Consider the following 28,000-nt stretch of genomic DNA (forward strand, 5'->3'; position numbering starts at 1 on the left):
GCCTGATGTATACTCATGGCTGATTCACATTGTTGCACGGCAAAAACCAACACAACATTGTAAAGTGATTATCCTCCAATTAAAAAAAAATGCCTAACACGGAAAAACGACCCTGGTAACTTAAAGATGATGGGTGAGAAACAGTTGAGGAAAATGAGAGAGAAACAGGAGGATCCGCCTTTTTCCTTTTTCATTTCATACTGGGTTTTCTCTGTACAACCCTCTAAGAAGTCAAGGCTCTAAAGACATCAGACATGTCTGAAAGTAGTGTCTATTGAGTCGCAGGAACGGAAAAGCTGGTGACCAGAATTCCTGGAACATGGGACAGAATTTTGACGTCCTCCCGAGCATGCACAGCATCTCCAAGAACACACCCGTGGCCGCACACGCTGCCTGCTGCCGGCACCCTCCCTCTAGTTCTTTGATGCAGGGTGCTTACATAAGAAAAGAAACTGGGTCACTATGAATGATCAGTGCAGCTGGTGCGGTGGGGAGGGGGGCTTAGGTAACAGTTCAAGGTCCAGGAGTCCTGATTTAGCCGGCAGTGGGGGTGGGCTGCAGCCTAACTCAGTCCCCAGGCTTGGAAAAATACAAGATCACAAGAATGATTTATTTATTTATTTTTTTTAGCTTTCTGTTTGCTAAAGTGTAGTAGTCTCAAAGACCAGAGTCCTCTTGCATCCCTGACCAATTGGGAAAAATAAGCTGGCGCATGGGTCCAAGGTCAGACAGGAGAAGAGAGGAATATACATTTATAAAATCTAGGCTACATACATTAACGGCAAATCAAAACCTCTGTGATTCAGAGCCAAGCTTACTAATTTGAAATTTGTGATGAGAATAGCACCAGGATCAAAGCCTTCCTTTTATGTTATCTACAGAATGAAGGTTTTAAAGCAAATAACTTTGGCTAAGAAGATTTAGGTAGGAAGATTATTTAGAGAACAAACTATTTCCGGTTCTTGACATTTATTGGCAAGCAATTACTATGCTAATTGTACTTCAGTCTTGTGATTAACGTAATTTTCTTCAATGATCTCTACTTTGTTAGTGTATATACAGGAAGATGTTAGATTATGAAGTAGCAGGACTTAGTTGCTAGAATCTTTGAGTCAGGAAGGACGTGGGAGATACTACGATCCAGCCCTACACTGAACACTAGGAACCCGTGAGGCCCTGGGTTGCACAGTTCCTCATTCCTAGGATGTGGTCTGAAGAGAAAGGAGAGCCTGGGTCTTAACACTTCTAGTCCAGTGTTCCTTCTTATTTTGTCAAGCAGAAACTTAGTCAAGTAACAGAACATGATAGAACCTGTATCTGCAACTATTATAAGAAATTAGCAAGGAATATTTTTTATTAAATATGTGAAAAAGGAGATGTGCCCCAAATAGAGTGAAAGTTTAGCATCCACAAATAACTATAAAGACAAGAGAAATATTGTCAAATCCCATGTACACAGCCCACAGCTTAAAAGATTTCAAAAATTAAGTGTTTGGGAATGCTTGTCTGGCTGGTTTGATATAACAATTCTGCAAGGACTCTCAAAGAGGGAACATAGCAGATTTACCTGCTGGGCTTTTAAAAACTACCTCCCGCTGAAGAAGATGTGGTACATATATACAATAAATACTACTCAACCATAAAATAGAACAAAATAATGCCATTTGCAGGAACATGGATGGACCTAAAGATTGTCATACTGAGTGAAGTGAGTCAAAGACAAATCACATAATATCAATTATATATGAAATCTTTAAAAAGGATACAAATGAATTTATGAACAAAACAGAAATAGAGTCACAGAAGTAGGAAACAAACAGATGGTTACCAGGGTCTAAGGAGGGGAGGGATAAATTGCGAGACTGAGATTGATATACATGCTACTATACATAAAAGAGATAATTAATAAGGACCCACTGTGTGGCACAGGGAAATCTACTCAATACTCTGCAACAGTCTATACGGGAAAAGAATCTAAAAAAAGGATAGATATATGCATATGTATTACTGACTCACTTTACTGTATGCCAGAAACTAACACAATATTGTAAATCAATTATACTCCAATAAAATTAAAAATAAAATCAATACTTTTGTTAATAAATGTTATTTAAATTTAAAAAAAGAAAAGACTACATATCCAGGTAGATTCTCTCACATACATTGAGAGGAAATTGGGATGCTATGAGGAAAGGATGTCAAAACCTCATGTGGCAAGTGGAGGGAGGTATTATGAAATCTAAATAAGCCCACTGGTGAAACTAACGTGACCCACATCCCACCCACCGAGTTCAACCTCAAGCTGCCTACAGGATCAAGGAGCTTACACCATCTCTAGCATATAGGAGTCATAAAAGGCATTTGTTCTCAGTGAATTTAATGTTGGGTTATAACAAAAATAGTAATAGTTATCCTTCATGGAGCCTCACTATGCACCAGTCATCATGCATAGCATTTCACAATCACATTTAATTCTCGCCATCCAATGGAGGGAGGAGCCTGGTAGGCTACAGTCCATGGAGTCGCAAAGAGTCGGACACGACTGAGCGACTTCACTTTCACTTTCATAACTCTACAAGGTAAGTCTAAGCATTCCCCTTTCATAGATGAAGAAAGCGAGGTTTATAGAGGTTACATAATTTACCAAAGGTCACAGCTGGTAAGCAACAGAATGAGTGTCCAATTGCTTTCATTCAAACCTTTTCCAGTGAGCTTTTAATAGCTGCCTTATATATTCCTGGCAGTTCTTCTGTAAAGGCTGAATGCACCCATGCTCCCGGGTGGGTGAAAGTAAAAATTATAGCAATGTAGAGAGGGTGGCAGGCTTCCCTGGTGGCTCAGCAGTAAGGAAAACACCTGCCAACGCAGGAGACATGGGTTCGATCCCTGGGTTGGGAAGATCCCCTGAAGAAGGAAAGGGCGACTCACTCCAGTATTCTTGCCTAGGAAATCCCGTGTACAGAGGAGCTTGGTGGGCTACAGCCCATGGGGTCGGAAAAGAGTTGGACACAGCTTAATGACTTAACAATGATAACAGAGAGGGTAGTAAAGAGGAAGAGAAGTTTCTTTTCCATCCACCTCTAGTTAGAGTATCTCTTTCTAACCTTTATCCTCACTTTATCCAGAAAGTACACCTGCCGTATTTATTTACTGTGAAGACCCTCTACCATGTCTGCTATATATGAGGACTCTGCAACACATAGACGCTGCCCCATTAAATGGATGTGTTGCCTGAGAATCTTGGAGAACTGAAGTCCAGTCTTTAGTGTCTCTCTTGGAAAGCACTAACCACCTGCCCCACCAAGATGTTCCAGGTTCATAGTTTTCCCTACTTGTATTTGAGAGCAGTGATAAAGAATCTGCCTGCCAGTGCAGGAGATGCAAGAGATGTGGGTTCCATCTCTGGGTCGGGAAGATCCCCTGAAGAAGGAAATGGAAACCCACTCCAGCATTCTTTCCCGGAGAATTCCATGGACAGGGGATCCTGGTGGGCTATAATCCCACCAAGTTGCAAAGAGCTGGACATGACTGAGCACACACCCGTATAGAGAAAAAACAGATTACGGGCCCCTACTTGCAGAGATTCTGATTCAGTAGGTATGAGCCAAGACCCAAGAATTTGCCTTTCTCACAAGCTCCCATCGAATCATCCGCTGCTGATGCAGCCTTCCATGGATCCAACTTTGAGTAACACTATTCTAGAACCTTAGGGCTTGGAGAGGAATGAGGGGAAGCCTGTGTGACAAATGGAAATCTGATTATTAAACTGTACATTCTAGAGCTAAAGGCCACTTGGACGAACGAGTGTGGAATTTCATGAGCTGATAATTTTAGTGTCTGCTTGTATGGGGTTTTCTGCTCGGGTGCCATGTGACCAGGTCACATCATTATTTTTCTGTATCTCAATCATTATCCCAAAGGGGCTAATTTTTTCATTAAACTAAAAGCTTCTTTACTGATCTCCTTTGCTCAGAGATGAACACTAACTCTGCAAATGTAAAAGAGCTTTCAATTATACTGTTCCATGAATCTTGCTTTCCCTGGGCCTGGTGGGGACAGGTCAGTCTGGACCCTTCATGCTCTGCAAACAATGAAACACAGACAAGGACCAAACGGAGACCCAGGATGGGGAGCTCTGTCATCCAGGTGGGGGATCAGGCTGCAAGAAGTGAGAGGACGGGAAAGGAACACGGTCTCCACCTTCACCTTAAAACTGGAATGAATTTCAACTTTTATGTCAAAAAAAAAAAAAGGAGGGAGGGACAGAGGGAAGGAGAGAGAATCAATTCAGAGTTAAGGACTGAATGTCCTACTAAAAGCTGGACAAATAACAAGCATATGTCTGAACCTCATGAGGAATAAAAGCAGAAGACACACAATTCTGTACTCTCCAGCAACCTGTCAGAGAAGATTTCCCACAAGCCGGGAGGCTTCATCCCAGGTCTGAACTGCAGAGGTGGGCGCATGCACACACCCCCCCAGGGACAGACTACGTGCACACTCACAGGCACCAAGTCTAATTGTCACTGGTTGAACAGGAAAAAGATGCCAAATTAACACACATTAGAAATCCCTCTCTATCTAATGAAGCCATCAGCAATTTCAATTTCATTTTTCATTTGTTGGTTAAAAAAAAAAGAGCACTTAGCAAATAGTTATCTCCTAGACCGCCACGGGTTCTTCTTCAGCTCTGTACTACATTTGTAAGCAAATGTAATTGGAAATAAGACTGCTTCAAGTATTTGTGTCCTAGCTTTTTTTATTCTACGGTTTAAGATTTAGTAGAGTTCTTTTTTGCCTGAGATTTCAACCCATGAGGTGCATCCCTGTCCAGTGGGATCCTGCCAAGGAGAGAAGGCTTCATAACACAGGTGGCCTCGCCTCTTATCTGCTTGCTCAAGCCATTTCACCTCTAAAGCACTTTTATATAACCCTGCAGGCAGTGCTGACTCAAACCACCTGCCGTAGGTGACGAGTGATTGCCAATCCTGGTGGTTGCTGTAGACAGCCTCCTAGAACAGGGCAGAGCTCAATCCAGCCCTCTTGAGTCCAGAGCCTTCACTGTAGAGATGAGGAAACAGATTTTCCAAGAGAATGAAGGATTCCATCAAGGCCATCCAGCTATTAAGCAGTAGAGCTGGGTCAAAATTGAGAGGTCTGACTACCAGTTAGTGTGAGCAGAAACACACTGCTGCTGCTGCTGCTAAGTCGCTTCAGTCATGTCCGACTCTGTGCGACCCCATAGATGGCAGCCCACCAGGATCCCCCGTCCCTGGGATTCTCCAGGCAAGAACACTGCAGTGGGTTGCCATTTCCTTCTCCAATGCATGAAAGTGAAAAGTGAAAGTGAAGTTGCTCAGTCGTGTCCGACTCTTAGCGACCCCATGGACTGCAGCCCACCAGGCTCCTCCATCCATGGGATTTTCCAGGCAGAAGTACTGGAGTGGGGTGCCATTGCCTTCTCCAAGCAGAAACATGCTCCCCATTAAATGGAACAAATCTCTAAACCAGGGGTGCCCAACCTCTGGGATCTAATGCCTGATGATCTGAGGTGGAGCTGATGTAATAACAATAGAAATAAAATGCAGTAAATGTACTGTACTTGGATCATCCCCAAAACAACCCCTCCACCCATCCCTTCACTCCAGTCTATGGAAAAATTGTCTTCCATGAAACTAGTCCCTTGTGCCAAAAAGGTTGGGGACCGCTGTTCTAAACCAAAAGCAGCCCTTCTGCTCTGGATTGGTAAGGACCTCTAACACAGATTAGGTAGCATTTAAGAGAAACACTGGATGCCAAGATCCTATGTGAAATCTTGAACTCCCCCCACCCCCCCGAGTCTTAGCACACTGCCTGTATCTTTATTGTCTGTAGGCATGTCTGTTTTCTCAGAAGGCTGCATTCTCCACCAAGGAAGGACAGTCTGGTTCATCTTGCAGCCCCCTGCCCATCAGCAACTTAGCATAGATTTTGTCCATAATGAGGACTCAGTTCACCTTTTGGAGAGAATGAAAACATCCAGGCAGGGCAAGATGGCAGAGATGCTCTGTCGACTGAGAATGGGAACAAGAACAATTATCTGAGTTTTCTGAAATAGAATATGCAGGGAGGACAGCTGCCTGGAGAATTACCAGCCAGTGTGTTCTAGACCAACACAAGTGTTCCTGGAGCCCAGTCATTCAATCATTCTCTTTTCTTTTTAGGACATTTTGTTGTTTAAATTCCTGTGCACCTCTGATCAACTGCTGTCCCTCCTAAGAGACCAGCACACATGTAATCCCTTTGGAAAAGCTTAATCAGGCCTAATTGAGTCATAATACTAACCCAAATTAATTAGACTTTTAGAAAGTTGCCAACACTCTTGGAGGTAGGCTGGTCTCTGACCCTCCACAGATTCACGGGGAGTAAGTTTTCAAGTGTTAAAACCTTGAAATTCTGCCAGAAGCCCCTAAATGAAAGTCCCTTGCTTCTCAAAGACATTCACTCCATCGGCTTTTTATTTCCGTAGTAAAAAATAAATAAATAAAAATGAACATCAGATTCCAAGAAAGATCACAGAACTTCAAAGTTCAAAAAGCCTATTTCTGTACCTTTTTTTTTTTTTTTTTTTACAAAGAGGCAATCTGGTGTCAGCTTGTAACCCTTTAGTGGAATCTCCCTCTCAGAAAATTGTTATTTCATTCCTGGAAACCCAAAGTACCTGTGACAGAAGCAGAACCAAGTGTCTTTAGCTCTAAAAGTCATTGAATCAAACAAATACAATTAAACCTCTCAATCTCCGGGTCTTACCATTAAAGAAATCCAAATATACCCTGAGCATCCATCCACTAGCTTTAGTACCATAAACTTTGTAAAGGCTTCTCATTAATCATCGGCAGCAAAATTTGCAGTCTTATTCTCAAGGCACATTTATTTCTCATTTGAGAAAAATTCTTTTAAAATTCCATTCTTAAAAAAATTCCACCATATTCTCACAAAACACCTTTGCATAGAGAACCCCAAAATCATCTAAAGGTGACCTCTCGTGAAGATTCTCACACCTGGGTGACAGGTGGCACACAGGTATTTCCATCCCGATTTAAGAATGAGGAAACAGCCTCAGGGACTTAAACTGAGTCAGTCATGAGGCTGAAATAGAAACCAAACTTCAAGATGACCTTGAGTCAAATCCAGCCAGAAAAGAAGGAGTAAATTGATAGTGACACTTGTTTAGCCGCCTAATGTCACTCCAGAAAATAAGTCAGAATTGCCGCATAAAAAAACGACCATTGCTGTCAAATCCTAAGTATTATTGCGCATACGCCATTGCTTTGGCAAATTCACCACAGAAGTTTGCTGTTTGGTGTTACAGCCATATGTTATACTTGCTGTATCTCCTCTGCTTTATTTTCCTTCCTAACTGTAATCCATAGAACACTAAAATGACTATTTGTCTCACAAAATTACTCGTTACAATATGCGCTTATTCTTAAATTTTGCATTTCACTTTAAAAACTATTCAAAAGCAGTTGTTAATTAGTATTAGGACCAAGGATATGGTTAGAAGGAACTGCTCCTCTAGATGAAAGCGAAGTCACTTTTAAAGACATTTTCTAAAGACGGAGCAACCCCATCAAGGCCATCAACTATCTGGTAGCCGAGCTGGGTCAGAATCCAGAAAACAAGGATATACCAGCCAATGCCCTTCACTTCGCAGTGCAAAATCATGTTCCACACTCCATGCCAAAAGCTTCCCTCCTGCTCCCAGATCAATCAGGATTCCTAATACCAACAAGACAAATTTACAGGGAGCACTGAATGCCTGTGTAAAACCTTCCTTTCTCCTCAAAAGACCCTTCCATCTTCTTTACCTCTGCTTTCCTACTTCCATGTTTTTCATGCCACTAGGTCGTGAAGCCCAGTGAACTTGGACTTGCTTACGATGAGAAAAAAAGCAAGAGCTGAAAAGTCCAGCTCCCATCAAAATGCCCTTCCTATGAAAATGCACAACTCTTTCTGTCTTTGTGGCAAGCAGAAGGCATATGAGATGAGGCAAGGGGGCAACAGAAGAGGAAAGATACCAGAAGTGTGTACTAATAAAACTTATGGCAAGTTGAGGGTATAATACAGCTGGGATAGTAAACCCCCCAAATAAGGAGGGATAAGAAAACTCAAAACTCTGCCAACCCAAGTCAATAACAAAATGCACAAAATATTCTTTTGACTGATGAGTAACCCCAGGCTCTCCAGTGACTTGGGGGGAGGTCATTTAATTTTATAAAGCAAGATCTGCATGGAATCTAGACTTTCATTCCCAAAGAACCCATCACTCCAACTCTCTAAATCAAATTCTTTCTTGCTAAAGTTGCTGAGACATGAAGGCTTCTTGGGACCAAATTTTCAGCTCAGAAAACAGAAAATAAGGGCCCTCTTCCCAGAGCATTTAAATTATGTTTTCTTGTCTATACTCAGGCTCTCTGAGGGTGCAGGCTGGAGCTGTCTGAAACACCAGGCACAGTACCTGGATCATGGTGGGTTCATCTTTTACAAAATGAATGATTTGCTGAGACATGATAAAGCCTGAATTTTACTTACACTTATGGGAGAGAAGCACATCAAAGGAATCTGCCCACCTTGTAGCTTCTTCTGTGGATAGTCTCCTAGGAAAGAAGAAACATCTGTCTTGAATCTTTCTGCAATGACCTCCTCTCCTTCAGCCACCACTGAGATTTGCTCATGAGAACAAATCAAAGCAATGGAGGGCAAGTGAAGACCACGTTTGGACTCCTGCAATCCTGTTGCTAGAAATGTACACATTCTTAAGTAGCTGATAGAAGAATCTCAGAATTGGGATTCCGTAAGTTTAATAAGTTGGCTTTCAGTCTAAAAAGCAAAACTAAGAAAGTATATCCTCTAAAGATGCCACTGTAGGGGAATTCCCTGGCAACCCAGCAGTTAGGACTCAGTGTTCTCATTCCCAAGAGCCCAGGTTCAATCCCTGGAAGGGAAACTAAGATCCCATAAGCTGCACAGGGCAGCCAAAATAAATTAAAAGCAAAATTTAAAAAATAAGAAAACAGATGCCGTTGTAAGCCAACTATGAAAGTTAAAGTGTTAGTTGCTCAGTCATGTCTGACTCTTTGTGACCCCCTCCCCTACAATCCTCTGTCCATAGAATTCTTCAGGCAAGCATACTGGAGTGGGCTGCCATTTCCTTCTCCAAGGGATCTTAACGGCCCAGGGATCAAAACCTGCATTGCAGGTGGATTCTTTACCATCTGAGCCACCAAGCCAACTATACCTCTCCTTAATAAATTAGTTAATTAACATATCACAATCACAACGGAAAGAAGCTGGACTTGGAAACAAAAGTGAGGCTGAGTTCCTGACTCCATCTCTTACTGCCAGCTTTGTTTCCTCGCCTCTTTAATGGGGTTGAAGGCACCCATCACAGCACCCCATGAGGGTTAAATGAGGTACCGTTTGTGACGTCATTTAAGACAGTGCCTGCACAGAGAATAGGCACTGAAACCAGATCATCTCAACCTAAGCAGATTTTTAAGAGTAGATTTGAGTGTTTCCAAACTGAGAAGCTCAGGTTGACAATTAAGTAGAACAAAGAAGTATTCTTCACTGCAGCTTTATAAGAGTGGTGCTTAATATGGCTTTCTTAGGAGAAAAAGGAGGATCCCTATTCTGAAGCCATATGCTTTGAAAAGGAAGATAACATTCTTTCACTTGCGTTCAAAGATAGAAAAGAAGCCACCAAGAGACTGGAAGTTATTGTCACTCGGCTCATCTCTTCAGCCATCTACCAGAGAAGAAGGGGTTGTATAGTCCCAGCGTGAGCATCCCATGGCCGACACTCTGGGGATGCAGTGTGGCCGTATAACTCACTTTAGAGCACGGTTGGGTTTGTCGGGAAGAATGGCTGTGAAATCGCTACAAGAGTCAGACTTGTGAGACAGGCATCCCAGTCGAGTCCTCATCCCTTTGTTCCTGCAAAAAACACAAGGGCAGAAAGATGGGGAACTGTCATGAAAATAACTGTCAGCCCCCAAAGGGGAGCTGCTGTGGCAGAGGCCAGCCCCGCCCCGCTCCCATCCTTCCCCAGGTGGCCCCTGAAGATTTCATGAGCGAGAGGAGAAACACCAAGAGGATCAAGGGCAGTATTCACTCCCTATCTTGACGACCGGAATAGTAATAGGTCCCCTAGCCCTAGAGGCTTAACGCTTTTTAAAGCTGACATGCAAGTTGATGGTAAGTCAATGAAGGTCATTAGCTTGGAAGAATTTCTAAATTAGGATTCTCTGTGGGGAAAGGAAATACAGTGATGGCGAAGTAACAATCCACATTTTGCTCTCCCTCTAGGAGGGCAAAGTAGCAGCAGCAGCGATAACTCCTGACTGCAGAGCCCCAGTGATAGCCACACGGAGAGAGAGAGATGCTCGAGTGACACAGTGATGCCTGTCACAGGATCTCAGAGCACAAAGTAGGGACCTTCAGGGCAGGTCAATTCTACCTCAGGTCCTTCCCATTCATCCCACAAAGCTGAGGATAGACATGAATGGTGACAGACCAGAGGACTGATGCCTGCAGGTGGGAAGCAGAAGCAGTGGGTACAATCAGCAGCTAAGAACCAGGGTACCCTCTGTTAGCAATTTCACTTAACTAAGCTCTCATACACTTATTTGTATTTTGGCTAATCTCAATCAACACATTTAAAATTTTAACATGCGTGCTTAAATTTCTCATATTTTTTGTTTTCTTAAGGACCAGACACTTTGCAGTTACTTGTTGTGACAGCATCCAAGAGAAATGAAGCTAATATCTCTTTCAGACTCTCAATATTAGCCCCCTTTGACCTTTCAGTGAGATTGGAAAATTACAGCCCTGAGAGATACCTGTTTGTGTAAATAAAATTTTATTGGAATCTTATTTATTGGAAACACCCTGCTTGTTTATATATGGTCTGAAGCTGTTTTCGAACATAAGGGCACAGTTGGGTGGTTGAGGATGGACTGTATGGCCCATGAAGTTGACAATATTTACTCCCTGGTTCCTGATAGATTAAGTTCATTGACCCCTGACCTCTAACCATGATCACTCCTTGGATGGAGGGCAAAGGTAAGAGGGAGGAGTTTGGGATGAGCAGGACTTAAAAGTAGCTGATAAAAGGGGACCGCCATGTACACGCTGGTGACAATTTGGCCTGGAAATAGTCCAAGAAGACATTATTCTCCTTGTTAAAAGGAACTTCTTCCATCCTGGTTTCCCTTCCTCATTTTCACAAATCCTGAACCTGGGCAGAGATGTGAGATCCAATTCAAGCTCTTTTACTTCAAATGGGTTTTCATCTCTGACCCCGGTCATTGTTCACAGAAATCTCATCCAGCAAACGTCTACGGGGATGGTATTACCTTCGGCGGGGGTGGACAACACATGCACAGCCTATCTCCGAGGAGCCTTTTAAGGCCAGAACATCCAAGGCCCCAGAAATATCTCCTCTCCTGCATATCCTGTGCCCCCAGCTCTCATCTCAGCCAGGCTCACTGTGCAGCCATCGATTTCCTTGCATTTCAAAACACTGGCTACAGCCATTCTCTCTCCCTCAACAGTGAGCATGTCATGTCCACTTGCTCTTACAAATCACAGGGTGTCCCAGCATCAGGCTATTGGAGCAACTGATTAAGGGCCCTTGAATCATCACATTCCATGAATTCAAGTGCAGGTCCTGCCCAGGCTGCACCACAGGCCAGAACCAACTCAGAGTGAGTTGGCTCATTCCTCGGTGCCTCAGAAACATCAGTCAGTGAATAGTCAGGTCGATGCCCCCAAAAGAGCAATTAAGAGGACTTCAATAAGTGGTAAATCCATGCAAGCCATCTAACAAGGTTTAGCAGGGGCCAGTGTAAAGGGTGCTGCTTGTTACCAAGACAACAGTGAGTCTTCCAAATAGTTTGCAAAAAGTCTTCCATAAAATATCCTTTGGGGCAAAATAGTTCTGACTTTCTATCTTGTCTAACTGAGACTTAACCTTTTCATTAGGTCTGAAATAACAGGAGCAAAAGCAAGAGTCAAAGGTTAAGGCTACTTTAAAAACAAAGGACTTGCCCTCATCTTTCTTCTCTATCCCAGTAACACAGAGAGACCCCTAAAAGGTTCAATACAAGCTCATGCACAGTCCCACCCTCTGAGTCCCATCCCATAGGGCAGGGCTTGGTGCTAAGGCAGGTTCTGCTTGCAAGGCCCCAACTCTGCAAGAAGCATCCAGGCAAACACAGCACAGTCCACACAGGAGGCCTGGGGGATGGAGGCCAGTGATCCACCCACAGGATTAGGTTTGGGGCTGGCTCAGACAGCAGGGTAGGTGGGAAGGTGGAAAAAGAGGAAAGAAAGATGAGAAAACATGTTAGCATCAGTTACCTGCGTGGCATCAGTAAAGCGGCCATACGGGCGCCCACTTATGGTTAACCCTCTGGCTGATGTGCAGGGACGACAGGGCGGGAGATAAGACTGCAGGGCTCAGGGATTTACCCTTTCACGTCCTCTCACCTAAAATCAAAGAATCTGCTGTAAGAGGGGGCCCCCCTCTCTGACGGTACTGCAAGTCCTAGCAGGTGACCGTCTGCCAAGGAAATACCTCCCCACACACCCCTGTCCCCCACGAACGTCTGCTGGTCCTGACCAAGGGTGACCAACCAGGGTGCACAAGGATCAGGTGTTGGGTGGATTCACATTGTTGCCTGTTGGTCAGGAGTCCCTGCTTCCCCGGCTACTGACCATCAACGTAAAGTGGGATGCGAGCCCCTCCCTGGGGAGGAAGGCACAGCATCGCAAGCCCAAAATGACTGTTCCCTATGTCTTACTTGAGTGGGGCCCAAGTGACCAGCCAGCCCTGGGTGGGGGAGGAGGGGTCAGCGCTTGCTCCAGAATCCTTTAATTGGCTGTTTCTCACCTCCCTCCAAGGGGACCTGTCCCGGAGGTGGGAGTGCCGGAGCCCGGGGAGGGCGTGAGCGGGAGGAAGGTTGGAAGAACTCCAAGGGAGGCTCGTCAGGCGCTGTCACCACTCAGGTTTGCTCCTTTGCAGGGATCACAGGCACAGGCTGAAGAAATGAATATGCAAGTCACTCTCCCCATCCCAGATGGAGACTGCCTGACCTTCCACAGTTTGGGGACTGGCCTGTCCCTGACCTGAAGCAGGAAGCGCATCAGGGAAACGTGGGTCTCCAGGTAGAGGCCTGATTGACTTGATCCCCTCTCTCTCCTGTGGGGTCCCACTCTCAGGGCGTCAAACCCTTTGTTCCCACAGACGAAACTGATAGGAAGAAACACGTGAGGAGAGCAGCCTATCCATTAAGGGTTCCCCTGGGAACCCTGACACCAAACATAGAATCCATTTTCAAAGAAACCTAATTTAGATAGATACGGCCCCAGCAAGATCTACGCAGGTTAAATTATTTTGATATCACCGGGAACATTTCACCAATACTTTAAAAAAAAAAAAAAAAACCTTCTCTCATACTACTATAATTAATCAAATTAAAAGACTGCTTTCTTAAAACTGGGGGGGAAAAGAATTAGACTTTGTGTGCAGGGGACTGAGCTAGGGCTGTGTTCCTGGCAGGGACGTTTCCTCAATCTTTGCCCTAACAGTGCGTATACCTGCATGCGCAGAAGTCAGGAAATCAAAGTCCTTCACAGCCATAAGCGTCACCAGGAATCATTACTTGCAGTATCTTAGCCTCATTTTCATGGACTTGTGGGTTAGAGCCCCAGAGGAGGGGGACCCCCAGGCCAGGAGCCTTTATTAGCTTGGGGCCGAGCAGAATCTGGTACTACTACCCACACTCACAGCAGGCAAGGTCACCTGGGCGGTATCACCTGGCCTTTGTCCCTGCCCTGCGGCTCTTCGGTCCCACCACCATCCATGCCGGCTTCCCAGGGCTGCTCAGATGTCTGCCTCTCTCTCTTCCGCATCCAACACTGGCCACTATTGCCCTTTAAACCCCTCCACTGCCCCTTATATCAGCTTAGTCAAGTATGTAAGAGTTTGCAGGATACCCTGACCCCACATTTCTCATTCATCCCAGCACCTAGGGGCTCTTACCCTACTTGGCCCTCGATTTGTAGAAGAGTTTGGGGTTACCCAGAGCCCAGGAAGGTCAAAGGTATGATGGTACCATAGTCCATGTGCCCTAATAAGTGGGCATCGAGTTACAGGTGACTCTGGGGCAGACAGGCTGAGACACATTAGAAAGTGAGGATACTCAAGGGGAAAGAAAAAAAAAAAGGTTAAAAGCGAAGAGCAAAGATTTATAAAGAGGGAAGAGGAACTAACAGCCTCAGCGGGAAGAAGGCAATCAATATGCATGGAGAGGCAGGTTAATTAAATATGGATAATGCAATCAGCCCACACGGGCACCCCAGAGAGGAAAGAGAGTAACCCAAGCGATACTCACTGTCTTTGACCAGTCCTCATGGCCTGCGCGTCTTTGCCAACGGGATGGTCAGAGAGGCTGCGGGTAAGGAGCTCTGGGGAAAGAGTAGATCTTTCTCTTAGCAGTCAAATCCTTGGCGGGTGAAGGGCATGTGTGCATGAACACGGAGGCACACTTGCGCACGCACACACACACACACACATATCCACATGCCTGCATGCACAACACACCTCCCACCACTTGAGCCGGGCAGCAAGCGGCCCCGCTGAAAGCTCTTCTCTCCGCTTGTCACATTCGGTAAATACTGAAGCAGCCTACACCCAGCGGGCGGCGGCTCAGCTCCCGGGTACAGGCTGCACGCCCATCCTCATTGGCAGGATGCAGGAGGTGCCCCTGAGCGGAGCTCGCCTGGCACTCCTCCTGCATCTCCGTCTTCAGCCTCACTAACCTGCTTCACTGCTCCTCTGGCTGCAGCTCAGCAGCTCAGGGAGAAGTTCCCACAGCCCAGAGCTGCCTCCCTCAGCACCCAGAGGCTGCCCAGGGGGGCAGCAAAGCTGGAGGTATTAACTCTTTCCCGCCACCAGTGAGCTGAAAATCAAGGGTTTGGGTGGGGGGCGGGGGGCGTCTTCTAATGAGCTCTGCTGCTGGCTGAAGGCTGGTTGCTGCTTAGGGAGCAGGGAGCATAAAGATTTTGCCCCCAGACAGCTGCTGACAGCAGGAGCCAAGCCGAATCAAATCTCCTAATGAACCAGGAGGAGGGGGGCTGTCTTGCTGGGTGTGATGTGATGTGATAAATGCAGAGAGCAAGAAAGCTATGGGGCAGGTCACACATCTAAATTCCACCCCCTTTCTCCCAATTTCTATTGTGCCACACTGCCAAGCCACACCACACAGCGCTGAAATTATCCCCCTCTGCCACAGCTCAGCTGCCCCTCTTACCCCACAGGGGCGTTGGTCCCCCCCAACCCATCCCAGCCCCCAGAACCAACCACACCACTCCTCACTTCTTGATGAGAAATCTCCACCTCCCCAGACTTGTACATTTCCAAATCGATGCTCTTGCCTCTCACCTGGGTTTCCCTACACTGGAAATTCACCCCTCTCGCTCATCCATCACCTAGCAACTTCTCCCGACTTGCATTTGTCACGGAATGAGACTTTTCCCTTTGTTCTGCCCAATCCGCACACTATCTCTATTTTTCTATCTTCTACCGTCTTTTTTTTTTTTTTTTTCTTTCAAATCGCCTTACCCACATGGATCTTCACACTGCCCGGTTCAGTTCCACAAGGAGGATTCTCTCTTCCTGCTTGCCCTAGTACAGTAATTCTCCGAGCGTGGTCCCTGGACCAGCAGTGTCAGCATCACCTGGGAATGTGTTCAAAATGTAAAGTCTTAGGCCCCACCCCCAGACCTACAGAATTGGAGACTCTGGGGATGGGGCCGGCCTTGCGGGTGATTTCAATGCATGCTAAAGTTTACAAACCGCTGCCCTGGGATAAAGCTTACTTACCTTCTTTCTCCTCATTCCACTCCAGGTCTCTAAGGCACCGCCTCCTGCTCCCACCCAGGAACTAGCTCCCAATGCACCTAGACTTTGCTGCAAATCATTCCTGAAACCCAGAAAGCAGCACTGGCTGGAGATATCAGCAGATATCACTATGGAAAGTGATGCTTTTATTCTAAAGATACCAGACTCTCTTTGTTGACCCGTTCCCAATGTAGAAAGCATTGTCATGTGTTGTCACTCAACAACCCCTTGCCACAGTCAAGAGACAGTATTATCATCCCTGTGACACAGATCAGAGAACTGAGGGTAGAAAAGGTGACCTGCCTTTTTCAAAGTGACACCACGCATCAGCGGCACTTCAAGGACCAGAACTTGCTTCCTTATGACTTTTAGAGCAGAGCTTTTTCTACTACGTCACGCCAGAACGCAGTCTTTCCTGGCAGATCTATTGGTGCATAGCCTGGACCCTCTCAGTGCAATGACTCTGCCGCAACCACACTGATGATAGGATGAAATAAAAATTCTGATGCTGCCTCCACAGTGACTCATAGTCTCTCTCTGAAAATGTCCACAGTGCCCCTCTGTTAGGTAAAGGGAACTTCGTGTTATAAAAGGAGATGCAAACGAGCGTTTTCTATCCCTCCGAATTCCTGTCCTGAACCCCAAGGCAAACTGGGGTTTCGAATTAAAGCATAAAGAGAATCGTTCACTTCTGGGCATTTTCCTGGTGAACTGTACCATCAGAAACAGGCACACAGATAAACCAGTGAATAAAAGCCCAGCGATAAGCGCTTCCCTAATCCAAGGTACGGAGAAGGCAATGGCACCCCACTCCAGTACTCTTGCCTGGAAAATCCCATGGACGAGGAGCCTGGTAGGCTGCAGTCCATGGGGTCGCTAAGAGTTGGACACAACTCAAGTGACTTCACTTTCACTTTTCACTTTCATGCATTGGAGAAGGAAATGGCAACCCACTCCAGTGTTCTTGCCTGGAGAATCCCAAGGACGGGGGAGCCTGGTGCGCTGCCGTCTATGGGGTCGCACAGAGTTGGACACGACTGAAGCGACTTAGCAGCAGCAGCAGCAATCCAAGGTAAGTTTATACTATAAGCTGGATCCACCCCTAGATTCCTCATCCAGGGCTAATGTTTAATGAGCACTTGGTATGTGCCATTTTCATACTGTTCATACTCCTTTCATACTGCAAGGGGATCAAAACAGTCAATCCTAAAGGAAATCAGTTCTGAATATTCATTGGAAGGACTGATGCTAAAGCTGAAGCTCCAATACTTTGGCCACCTGATGAGAAGAACTGATTCACTGGAAAAGATCCTGATGCTGGGAAAGATTGAAGACAGGAGGAGAAGGGGACGACAGAGGGTGAGATTGTTGGATGCCATCAGCGACTCAATGGACACGAGTCTGAGCAAGCTCCGGGAGTTAGTGATGGACAGGGAAGCCTGGCGTGCTGCAGTCCATGGGGTCACAAAGAGTCGGACATGAAAGAGTGACTGAACTGACTAGTATGTGCCAGACACTGTGCTAAACATTGCACTTTGTTATCTTATTTAACTCTCACCAAAAACTTACAGGCTTCTCTGGTGGCTCAGACGGTAAAGAATCTGCCTAATGCAGGAGTCCTGGGTTCCATCCCTGGGTCCAGAAGATCCCCTGGAGAAGGGAATGGCAACCCACTCCAGTATTCTTACCTGGAGAATTCCATGGACAGAGGATCCTGGTGGGCCATAGCCCATGGGGTTGCAAAGAGTTGGACACGACTGAGTGACTAACACAAACTTACAAGATCAACGTCTTTACCATCTGTTTTACAGATGGGAAAACAGAGAAAAGCCATTTATAAGCAACAGAGCTGGGTGTCTGATACCAAACTCAGTGCCTCCAGCCTATTCCACCTTTTGCCTGAATACAAAGGCAGGGTCAGCGTGGGACCCCTTTACTAGTGCTAACACAGGGGGCTGGAGGCTTCCTCCAAGTCTTACACTGCCCAGTCCAGCATCCAGGATTTAAAGGCACTGAGGAGGCAGGGGAGTGTTGTACGGGAGCCCAACTCTCAAGTGGAAGCTGACCCATATTAACCAGACATCAGAATCTTCAACTAGCTTTTAGAGAATTAATACAGTTGCAGCAAGTCAATAAGCCAACCCAAACATTTAAGGAGAAATACCATAATTAATAAAGTTTTAAAAGAAAGAACAGGAATATAAAGAGCAGAGGGATGAGGGTGTGTAGACATGACTCTAACACGAGTAAAAAGAAAACTCTCTTAAACACCAAGGAGTAAGCTCACAGCACCCCAGTTTGAGCAACACAGACCAGACAGGTCCCTCCCAAGGGAGGACTCTAGGGATTTCCCTGGTGGCCTAGTGTAGCAGGTCCAGGTTCAAGATCCCAAGTGGTTCGGGTATGCAGACTCAGTCGTGTCCAACTCCTGGCGACCCCATGGACTGTAGCCCGCCAGATTCCTCTGTCCGTGGAATTTTCCAGGTAAGAATATGGAGTGGGTTGCCATGTCCTCCTCCAGGGGATCTTCCCGACCCAGGGAACCAACCCACATCTCTGGAGTCTCCTGCATTGGCAGATGGATTTTTTACCACTAGCACCACCTGAAAAGCCCCCAAGATCCCGCATGCCCCAACCAAAACCCAGTGCAGTCAAATAAATAATTTTTTAAGGGAGGACTCTTATCTTCCTTCCTATAGAGGCAGGTGTATAAAGAATTTAGGGGCAGGAAATTAAGTTGAACTGAGGGGATATGTATCCTGGCATGGTTTTCTTTCCAAAGGAGAGAGATAGGAAAAGGCAAGCAGGTTGGAGGGCTAATGAGAAAGGCCCCTGCTACTTGGACTCTGGTCCAGGGACATAGAACTCTGGATTCTTCTCTGTTTACAGCTCCTGAGCTGCTGGCTGAAAACTAGGCATAGGACAGCATCTCAGGTTGCGACTCATGGTTTTTCCTGGGAAAGCAATCACCGCAAGCCCTGCTCTGGCTTCTCGGCACTTCTGGCTGCCGGGCACCTCGATGATCGTCCCTCTCTGCACTTGCTCCTCTGTGGAACTCCATCCTCCCAAGCACCGGTCACGGCTTCTCTCCAGAATCACGACTTTGGTCCTAGCTCTCTTGAGCTCCATGCTGCACTTCAAGAGGTCTTCTAAACAGCCCCACCCCTCTCAGACCCTGCAGACTCTCAACTGTCTCCAAAACAACCACCTTCCCCTCCAAGTCCTCCATTCTTGCTGGGCTCCTGTGTGCATTCATGACATCACTGTGTTCCAGACCCTCAAGGTAATAAATGCAGGTATCTGGGGTTTCTTTCCCTCCATTCCTCTTGCTGAATTGATTTCTAAACCTTGTCATTGTACTTCTGATTTATTTCTGAATTTCCTCATCTCGCATCCATTGATGCTGCCATGTCAGAGGTTATCAGCACCCAGCACAATGCATGCCCTTTCACCTCCCCTAAATAACTGACCTTCCTGTCCCTATTTCATCACCCCCATTCCCCACAAACCTTCTGGCACACTCCACAAGAGTAACCTACTGAATAGATCCATAAAGCAAATCTTCCCTGGTGGTTCAGTGGTAAGAATCCACCTGCAGTGCAGGAGACACGGGTTTGATCCCTGGGTCGGGAAGATCCCCTGGAGGAGGAAATGGCAACCCACTCTGGTATTCTTGCCTGGAAAATCCCATGGACAGGGGAGCCTGGTGGGCTAGAGTCCACAGGGTTGCAAAAGACTGGGACACAACTGAGCGATTGAACAGCAACAACCAACAACAAAGCAGATCATCTGTGTAACGGGCTCCACCGTAACTCCCTATTCTGCCTGATATTCCAATAATCTGGTCTCACTTACCTATCCAGTCTCACATCCCGTTGTACACTCAGGCATGTGCATGTGTGCACACATGCATGCAAGCACACACCTGATTCCTCAGCTAGTCTCTTTGAATGTCTCCACTCTGGGTCTGTCTCTTAACCCCCAGTTCCTTCCTGAAACCCAATATCTCCAAGCTAAAACTTCGCCTTTCCAAAGCGTTTCCAGAGCTCCCTCAGTTGGGAGGAATCCCCCCATTCCGACATCGCCGCTGTGCTGTGATTCTCTGACAGCCCGCATCACAGCCTGTAGTTTATCCTTGTGATCTATGTTTTCAGATCCTCCCAAATGACTGTGTGTGTCACAAAGACAGAGTCTCTGACTCGTTCCCCCTGCCATCAATTTTCATTGCCTGGTATGGAGCAGATGTTTAATAAATGTCAGCTGCATTTGATTTTCAGTTCATGAGAAAATGTGAAAAATCACCGAGGATTCCTTATGGCAGAAACACACCAGACTTCTGCAGTCTCCAGGTCAAGATGGAAGTCAGACCAACGTTAATGACGCCCAGGGGCAGCCATCCAGGTATGTACGGCATCTGCAAACTATTGTTCCCAACTGCCTGGTCGGGGCAGAGTGGAATTAATCAAGAGCAAAAGGACACCTGGCATTGTCACACGGGCCACAGAAATGTAATTACATTGAAGATAAAGGGAATTAAAGACTGCAATATAATATTTTTAAAAGCCACGATAGTGGAAGCGGAGGTTTATTGCCAAATGCCCCCTGTGTGCTGATTTCATCAACATACCACCTAGGATAGGACCACATTAAAAGCTTTTAATAAAACAGTCATTTGGATATTAGATTTGAATTCTGGTCAGCATGCTAAAGCTCTTCCACAAATCTTTTAAAAGCAATTTCCAGTTTGTAGCTTCCTAGTAACAGTAGAAACATGAATCAACATATGCCACATTGATTTGGGGTTTCCATGGAGACTGGAAGGACACAGGGAAGGGAAGGACAGAAAGAGGCCAGTTGGCCCAAAATTCTGCTAAAAAAAAAAAAATGCATCTCGATTCCATTCCTCTGAGCATTAGCAGCCTCATTTCCTTCCTGTTCATCAGTTCGAGCTTCCTGATATTTAATTTGTAATAAGCCTACTCGACTTTGCACAAGGAACATCAGAGGGGGCATGGAAAAAAGTCAGCAGCTAAAGGTGTGGGCCCAGGAGGTTTGCAAAGAGGACCCGAGAAACACGGGCTCTGGAATCAGAAGAAAGAGCCTCTGATCCTCACTCTGCTGCAAACTAGCTCGGTGACACTCACTGCCCTCACTAGCTGCATGATTACCAACTAACATAACCAAGAGCTTTGAATTTCAATTTCCTCATCTGTAAAACACAAATTAACACACCTGCCCTATTTTTCAAGGTGGTTATAAGAAAGAAATGAGACAGTCTGTGGGAAGGAAAATGCTTTGCAAATTCCAGCACACTGTACCCTGTTATTATATTTGGTGATGCTCTGTGCTACTCTCTAAATGGAATTTTGCCAGTAAGCAAGTCTATGCAGAACAAGATTGATGACTTAGTAGAGAGTAGACTGACCTGGAAAAAAAGAACAGTGGGTTTGACAGCCCTGAATTTCCATCTCTGCTCCTTGACTTCCCCAGATCTGTAACTGCGGGCAAGTTATTCTCCCTCTCTGAGTATTATTTTCATCATGTCATCAGTTTGCTACAAAGATTATAACGATCCTTATACCAATGTCATCAGCTTGTTAAAAGGATCCAATTAGATAACATCATCAAGTTCAGCATTATGTTTGATGAACGGCAAGTGACTGTGAGCCACCATTATTAGCTGTATCAATTGTTTCATCATCTGTAAAATGGGAATTAGAATTCCTACCCTTCCCCACTTTACATAGGGGATGACTTCAACGATACCCACTCAGCTATTTGATAAGCTGTCTGGGAAAACACGCTAAATAGATAGAATGTTATTGTTTAAAGATTCATGTTTGCCACTTGCTAAGCCAGGTAACAGCAAAAAAAAAAAAAAGTATGAAACACATTTGTAAGGATTTTCAAGCTTCTTGGTGGATGGGCGTTACTCAAGTCCCAGCTACAAAAGCTGTTTTCTTTTGTCCCCCTTGAGCCTTCGTGTGTCTCCTTATGACTCCCTCCAGCCTTTCCTTCTTTCTATCCTCTTTTCTTTATTCATTATTTTTATACTTCTCCCTCTAAGCGTGTCTAGAAGGAATTTTAAAATGAATCTTCGGAGGCTTTGTTGTCTAAACTGCAGTGGTTCCCTAGAGCTCCTAAAATTAAATGGCAGACCTACACTGGGAGAAATGACATGAAATCAGGAGTTGTTATGGAATTACAGGACTCTCAGACAGTGGCCATCAGTGTTAAAAAACAAAACAAAACCTTAAGAAGCACATCAACCAAATACAGTGTGTGAAATTTAACTTGAACCCTGATTTGAATTTAAAGACATAAAAAAATATTATGAGACAATTGGGGGAAGGGGGAACACTGATTAGATATTATTGTTAATGTGATATCAATACTAAGGGTTTTTTTTTTTCCTTAAGCAATCTCACTCTTTAGAAATACACCTGGAAATATTTAACATTGAAATGATATGCTATCTGGAAATTGCTTAAAAATCACCCAGGGTGGTGAGTGCAAGGGGATCAAAGCTGAGTTGTCCTGTCTTCTTGACTTGTGTATTTTTGATAGTATGCCTAATTTTTTTTTTTTAGTGTGACAAGATATGCTTTAGTAAAAAGAGCATATGTGTAAACTGTTAGTGCAAGGAAATCAAAATATGAAAGATGCAATTTGAATAGAAATTGATTTCCTGTTTATTTTCCTTTGTAAGCTTTCCTCCCCAAGGATAAATCAACTTAAAAAAAAAAAAAAACCAAAAAACTGTTTGACTCCTAGGGAGCAGGTGCTAAAATTCATAGAGGTTTAGAGTGGGTATGACTCTCAGATATCACCTACAGAACCTAAACTTTAAAGACTTTGCCCAAAGTCACATTTCTTAGAGCCATAGTCAGGACTCAGCACAGAGCTATTAGAACAGCATCCAGCTACTTACTTCCTTTCCTCCCATTTCTGAGCTGCCCAAACATCCAGAATCCAGGGCCACAAGTCACCCTTGGACGAGGATGCAAAGGATGACCTGTTTGCTTACATCCCCAACCCTTCCCTGCCCCTATTGTGACCTGAGCCTTACACAGTGAACTCACTTTTTACAAATTAGCTTCCCAGTGGCCAGCTGGCTTCTGCGAAGGCAAAGGGCAGGAAGCCAGAGAGTAAGGAAGAGTGTGCGTGCTCATTCTCCATCGCTCAGTCATGTCCGACTCTTTGTAGCCCCATGGCCTGTAACCCTCCAGGCTCCTCTGTCCATGGAATTTTTCAGGCAAAAATACTGAAGGGAGTTGCCATTTCCTCGTCCAGCAGATCTTCCTGACCCAAGGTTTGAACCCACATCTCCTACATTGCAGGCAGATTCTTTACTACTGAGCCACCTGGGAAGTCCACAGAGAAGAGAGGGCTTCTAGAACGTGATCCTTCACATGTCCACAGCCTCATCTCCTGGTTCATCATGATCATCAAGCCCTCAGGTATGAAATAACCTCAACCTCTTCTCCTGTCTCCTCATCTGCAAGTCTATGCACATCCACCCCTCGCAGGTGTGTCTATCAGGGCAAATTCTTCCTCGAGGCCCTGCTTCCCCACTTAACCCTCCCTGCTTGATCAACTCTCTATCTTTATTCTTTCTCTCCCCCATTACACTTACAAATAAAAGTACTCTTTCATTAAAAAAAATCCCCCTTGGGTATTCCTCCCTTTGTCAGCAAAGCTGTCTGACAGCATCTCCCGTTTCCCCACTTCCTATCCCATCCTCAGTTCTTCACAATTGGCTTCCATCCCCACCACTGCCCTGAAACAGGGACCCCCCCATCCTGTGACATCCAATGACACTTGTCTTTAAGGACCTCTTCACTGCATCCACCACGGTGACCTGTCACTTCTAGCATTCCTACTCCCTTAGTCTCCTCTACCTGACACTGTCCTAACTGCCCTTTCCCTTGGTCTTCTTTGCTAGCTCCTCCTCTTCTCAAAGCATAAATATTGATATTCTCCTGCTTTCTAACCTTGGCTTCCTGTTCTCCTCTCCTTAAATGCTTCTTGGGCAATCTTATCCTTGTCCGCACTCCTAACTACACAGATATACTGACCATTTCCAAATACTTTCCTCTAATTCTGGCCCTTTTCCCAAGTGTAAACATTCTTATAGCCCATGGTTGCTGAATATACCTCTCAGATATTCCCCAGGCACAACATACCCAGATCTATCTAAAAATTGAGTACATCATACCCACTTCTTCTCCTGACCCATTTTCGCCCACCCTTCCCCCATATACCTACAAATCTTGGCTTTCTCTGCCATCTTTGGTTTCAGCTTCTGGCACCAACATCCACTGAGTAACTCGAGCCAAAAATAGGGAAGCAATTAGAGATGACACCTTTTCTTTCATCTCCTATAGTCAAGCAGTTACCAAAGCATACTGATTAAATCTCCTTCAGTTTTTACACCTGCCTCCTCTCTTTCTTACTACCATTGCTCTGGTTCACCTCCTGGCTCATAGTTCCTGGTTCTTGTTCTCGGGCTCTGTGATCCAGCCTACCTCCTTAAATTCAACTCCAGTCTGCAGCCGTAATCACCTATGTAAAACATGATTATGGTCCCTTCACCTCACAACCTGTAAGCCCAAGCCTCGGAATAAAGTTCAAGCTTAAATATTCTGACACATAAAGTTCTCAGGACCTGGGTCCCACCTACCTGAGAGTTGCCCACCAGCCCAGTGGCTGATGCTTCATGCTCTAGTAACTCCAAAGTGCTCACAGTCTTGAGCACACATCATGGTTCCAAGTCTCTAGGCCTTGTTTCTGTAATTTGTTCTGCCTCCTCACCCTTCTGGCTGCACTCAGGACCACTTCCTCCAAGCAGGCTCCTCTGCACAGCCAGGTTTTGCAAGTGTCCTACTCTGTGCTCCTGGACATACTTCTCTACCTCAGCACTCGGCATGATTAAGTGCCTACAACTCTCGTCTCCTACCCAGTCTCTTAAATTCACCAAGGACAGGAAACTGTATCCATTCTTTCATTCATTTATTCAACTAACCCTTAGGTATCTCCTACGCGCCAAGCAATGTACCAGGCGGCATGGGTCCATTTCATGACCTATACAGACGACACAGGTAAAAGCTTTTTCCTCTCTACATCTCCAACACCTAGCCCAGTGCCTGGCACCAAGAAGATGCTCAATAAATGTTTGTTGAACTTAACTGAACCAGACAACAGGTGAGTGAGTGAGGCTCTTTGGAGCAAGGATGATGACTGGAAGAGGCAGCAAGGAATTACAGAAATGGTATGAGCTATCAGGTCCAGTAAAAAGGGTTCAAACTCCAACTTATCCTCTTCGTGGCTGAGTTTTCTTGGCTTAAGACCTTGCTGTCTCCTCTGTGAAATCAGAATACTAAAGCAATGCCAACTTCCTGAGCTACTGTAAGAATTCAGTAATATTAAAGCAAACATGGATTGTAAATTCTTCAGCCTTATCAAAACATGAAGTCACACTGAGAGCATCAGAGTCATAGAAGACAGAGGTCCGACACCACACAGGGGTAGAGGGGAGGCTACAGAGGATGGGGCAGCAGGGCAGGAGATGGAGAAGCAGCGGGACCTAGTTTTCAAGGCCCTGGGGCTGAGATGTGAGTGCACGAGGCCCTGTCACAATAGGAGTGTGGCTCTCCTCCTATGTCGCAGTGCCAGGGTGCTGGTTATCAATCTCTTCCCCTTCATAGACAGTAACAAAAGCTTTACCATTTGCCATCAGGGTCTACAGCTGTGGTCAGAAAGCAGCTTCAGCACTCTCCCCCTCCTCTGAATGTAAAATCAGGTGTTTCTAATCCTCCATTTTTAATGACTTCAGCCAATGGCTTTTACGTCCTCCCTGACGGGTCCAGTCCAGCCAGCTAGCCAGATTTATGCAAAAAAGAAGCTCCACAGCCATCAGACCAGGGCATGGGGCTGGCCACACCAACAGTGGCAGGAAATGGTGGTGTGGAGACTGGGGGCAGGTCTCCTGCTGGGATCTATTCCTACCTTCACAGACCCCCCTGGAAAATGAAATGCTTTGCTTTCAGGCCTGTGCCGGGCACACATGAATGTCTGCACTGCGGGCGGGAGGAGGGACCAGGGCTGCGTGGGTGCACTCTGATGCACAAAGACGCTGAGCAAATTCTGACACTTTTCCTTGAGAGACAAGGCCCTGGTAGGAATCTACCTTAAGCCATTCAGCTTTTCTGAGACCCTCTTCTTTTTAGGACCTTTTATTGAAGGATTCAAAAGTTTTTTGGAAATTCCAAACAGAGAGGCCTGATAAAGGTTCTGATGAGAATGTTGATGCTTCTTGAACAGTGAAAAGTATTCTAATTTTCAAGACAGAGGAAAAGCAAGGAGCATTTCTAGTGGCTCTGGAGCTATAAGTATTTGGACAGAAATGAAATCAGCAAACACATGGGATAGGAGAGCCTGGGAAAGGATTAGCAGGATAAATATCCTAAGCCATGAAGTCGTGATACACAACAAAACTTGTATTTGTATGGCACTGCCAAAACCTAAAAATTGCTTTCACTTCTTTAACTGATCAAGTTTTTTAAGCTCCTGGAGACTAAGTTTTAGGGAAGTTGGAAGGATTAAACAGCATCTTGTGAGGAAGATACCTAGTAAAGTTGCCCAGCACATCTTGATAACTGGCAGCTATCATCATTTTTTAGTTGATCCTCATAAAAACTTTTGGAGGTAAGTTGGGCCCTTGATATTGTACCCATTTTACAGATGATAAAAGCAAAGCTGTACAGGATCCCTGAGTGAAGGACACAGGGTAATTCGATTAATGACCCTAGGGAGACTCAAACCCAGGACCACCAGGGCTTTTTCCACTCTCTCCAACATTGCATCACATTCAGTACTGCTGCTGCTGACCCATCCCTGAGACCCACATTTGGAGGATTTTTAAAATGATAATATGATGGATTTTGTGCAGCCAACCATCTACCTCTTACTCAATCCCTTGGGAGTCCCTGGCATTTGTGAAATGACTCTTGTGGTTGAAGCTCACTGACCCATAGGAGAAAGACCTTGGCTTCAAGCAAAAGTCTAATTCAACTGGACAAAGAATATGAGAAAGTTTTAAGATTCCTTTGTGCATAAAGCACTGTGTGAGAAAAAATTTTAATGCCAAAATAACAGGGTCTCCAGGAGCAGCTTACCTCGGCCAGGCCACGGTGGACTAGGGGCCACCCAACACTCTCCAATCCCCATTCACCCCTCTCCCATCAATCTTCTACTAGGACACCTATTCTAAGGACTGAGCAAAGAACAAATGGTTAATAAAAACAGTTTGCCAGACTGACTGAGTGCTCACAGGGATACCATTCCCAAACTAAAAGTAAAAGCCATCATCAGCATAACAACACATTGCCAGTTAGAGCTTTGAACTTTCCCCCAAGCACTTAGATGCTCTCGTGATAACCGTTATCTCACTCCCCCACTTTCCAGCACCTCCTGCATCTTCCCAAAAAAACCTGGAATTTTCCAAAACTGTAGGAACAAATAATCCAAAAATAACCCAAGTTGCAGGAGGAGTAGGCTTTCCTTCCTATTTCATTAGTTTGAAAGCATCCCAAGATAAACACCTATGAGGACCTTCAGCCAGGTTTTAAATATGGAGTGAAACAATAGACTGAGATGGAATGACTCTAGCACAGAGAAAAGCCACTCTCCTCCACGCCCCTCTAGACAGCTCTGAGAAGCTGATGCCAAGGACGCATCCCCTCCTATAGGTGTTTACTATGTCCTCAACTCACTGCTTAGAAATTGGTGACCTGCCCTCTCCTAAAAAAGACAATTGCAGCTACGTGTGGTGATGGAAGTTAACTGGACTTATTGTGGCGATCTTTTCATAATACATACATATATCAAATCATTACACTGTAACCTGAAACCAAAATGATGTTATATGTCACTTGTATCAGTTTAAAAAAAAAACACACACCATCCCAGCAAGTCTCATTTTAAGACTAAGTCTAAGAAAACAATACAGAATGTGAACAAAACTTGATGATATTCTTCCAATATTATATG

General features: G+C 45.3%; 1 protein-coding gene across 5 annotated transcripts in view; it reads right to left on the reverse strand.

Annotated features, from left to right (window-relative positions):
* RGS8 (regulator of G protein signaling 8) overlaps nucleotides 1-28,000 on the reverse strand; it is a 47,368-nt gene that overhangs the window by 18,346 nt on the left and 1,022 nt on the right. Inside the window, exons 1-7 of one of the 5 annotated variants that reach the window (XM_027565516.1) lie at nucleotides 15,932-16,118; nucleotides 15,671-15,786; nucleotides 14,442-14,514; nucleotides 12,938-13,085; nucleotides 12,406-12,534; nucleotides 9,877-9,978; nucleotides 8,575-8,639 (exon numbers count right to left, since the gene is read on the reverse strand). In XM_027565516.1, the coding sequence (XP_027421317.1) occupies nucleotides 8,575-8,639; nucleotides 9,877-9,978; nucleotides 12,406-12,431 (193 nt within the window). In that variant the 5' untranslated portion in view covers nucleotides 12,432-12,534; nucleotides 12,938-13,085; nucleotides 14,442-14,514; nucleotides 15,671-15,786; nucleotides 15,932-16,118. The other 4 variants (XM_027565515.1, XM_027565519.1, XM_027565518.1 and 1 more) reach the window with 4 other exon arrangements.

This window comes from Bos indicus x Bos taurus, chromosome 16 (genome assembly GCF_003369695.1).
Source record: "Bos indicus x Bos taurus breed Angus x Brahman F1 hybrid chromosome 16, Bos_hybrid_MaternalHap_v2.0, whole genome shotgun sequence".
In the NCBI taxonomy this organism is placed as follows: Eukaryota; Metazoa; Chordata; class Mammalia; order Artiodactyla; family Bovidae; genus Bos; species Bos indicus x Bos taurus.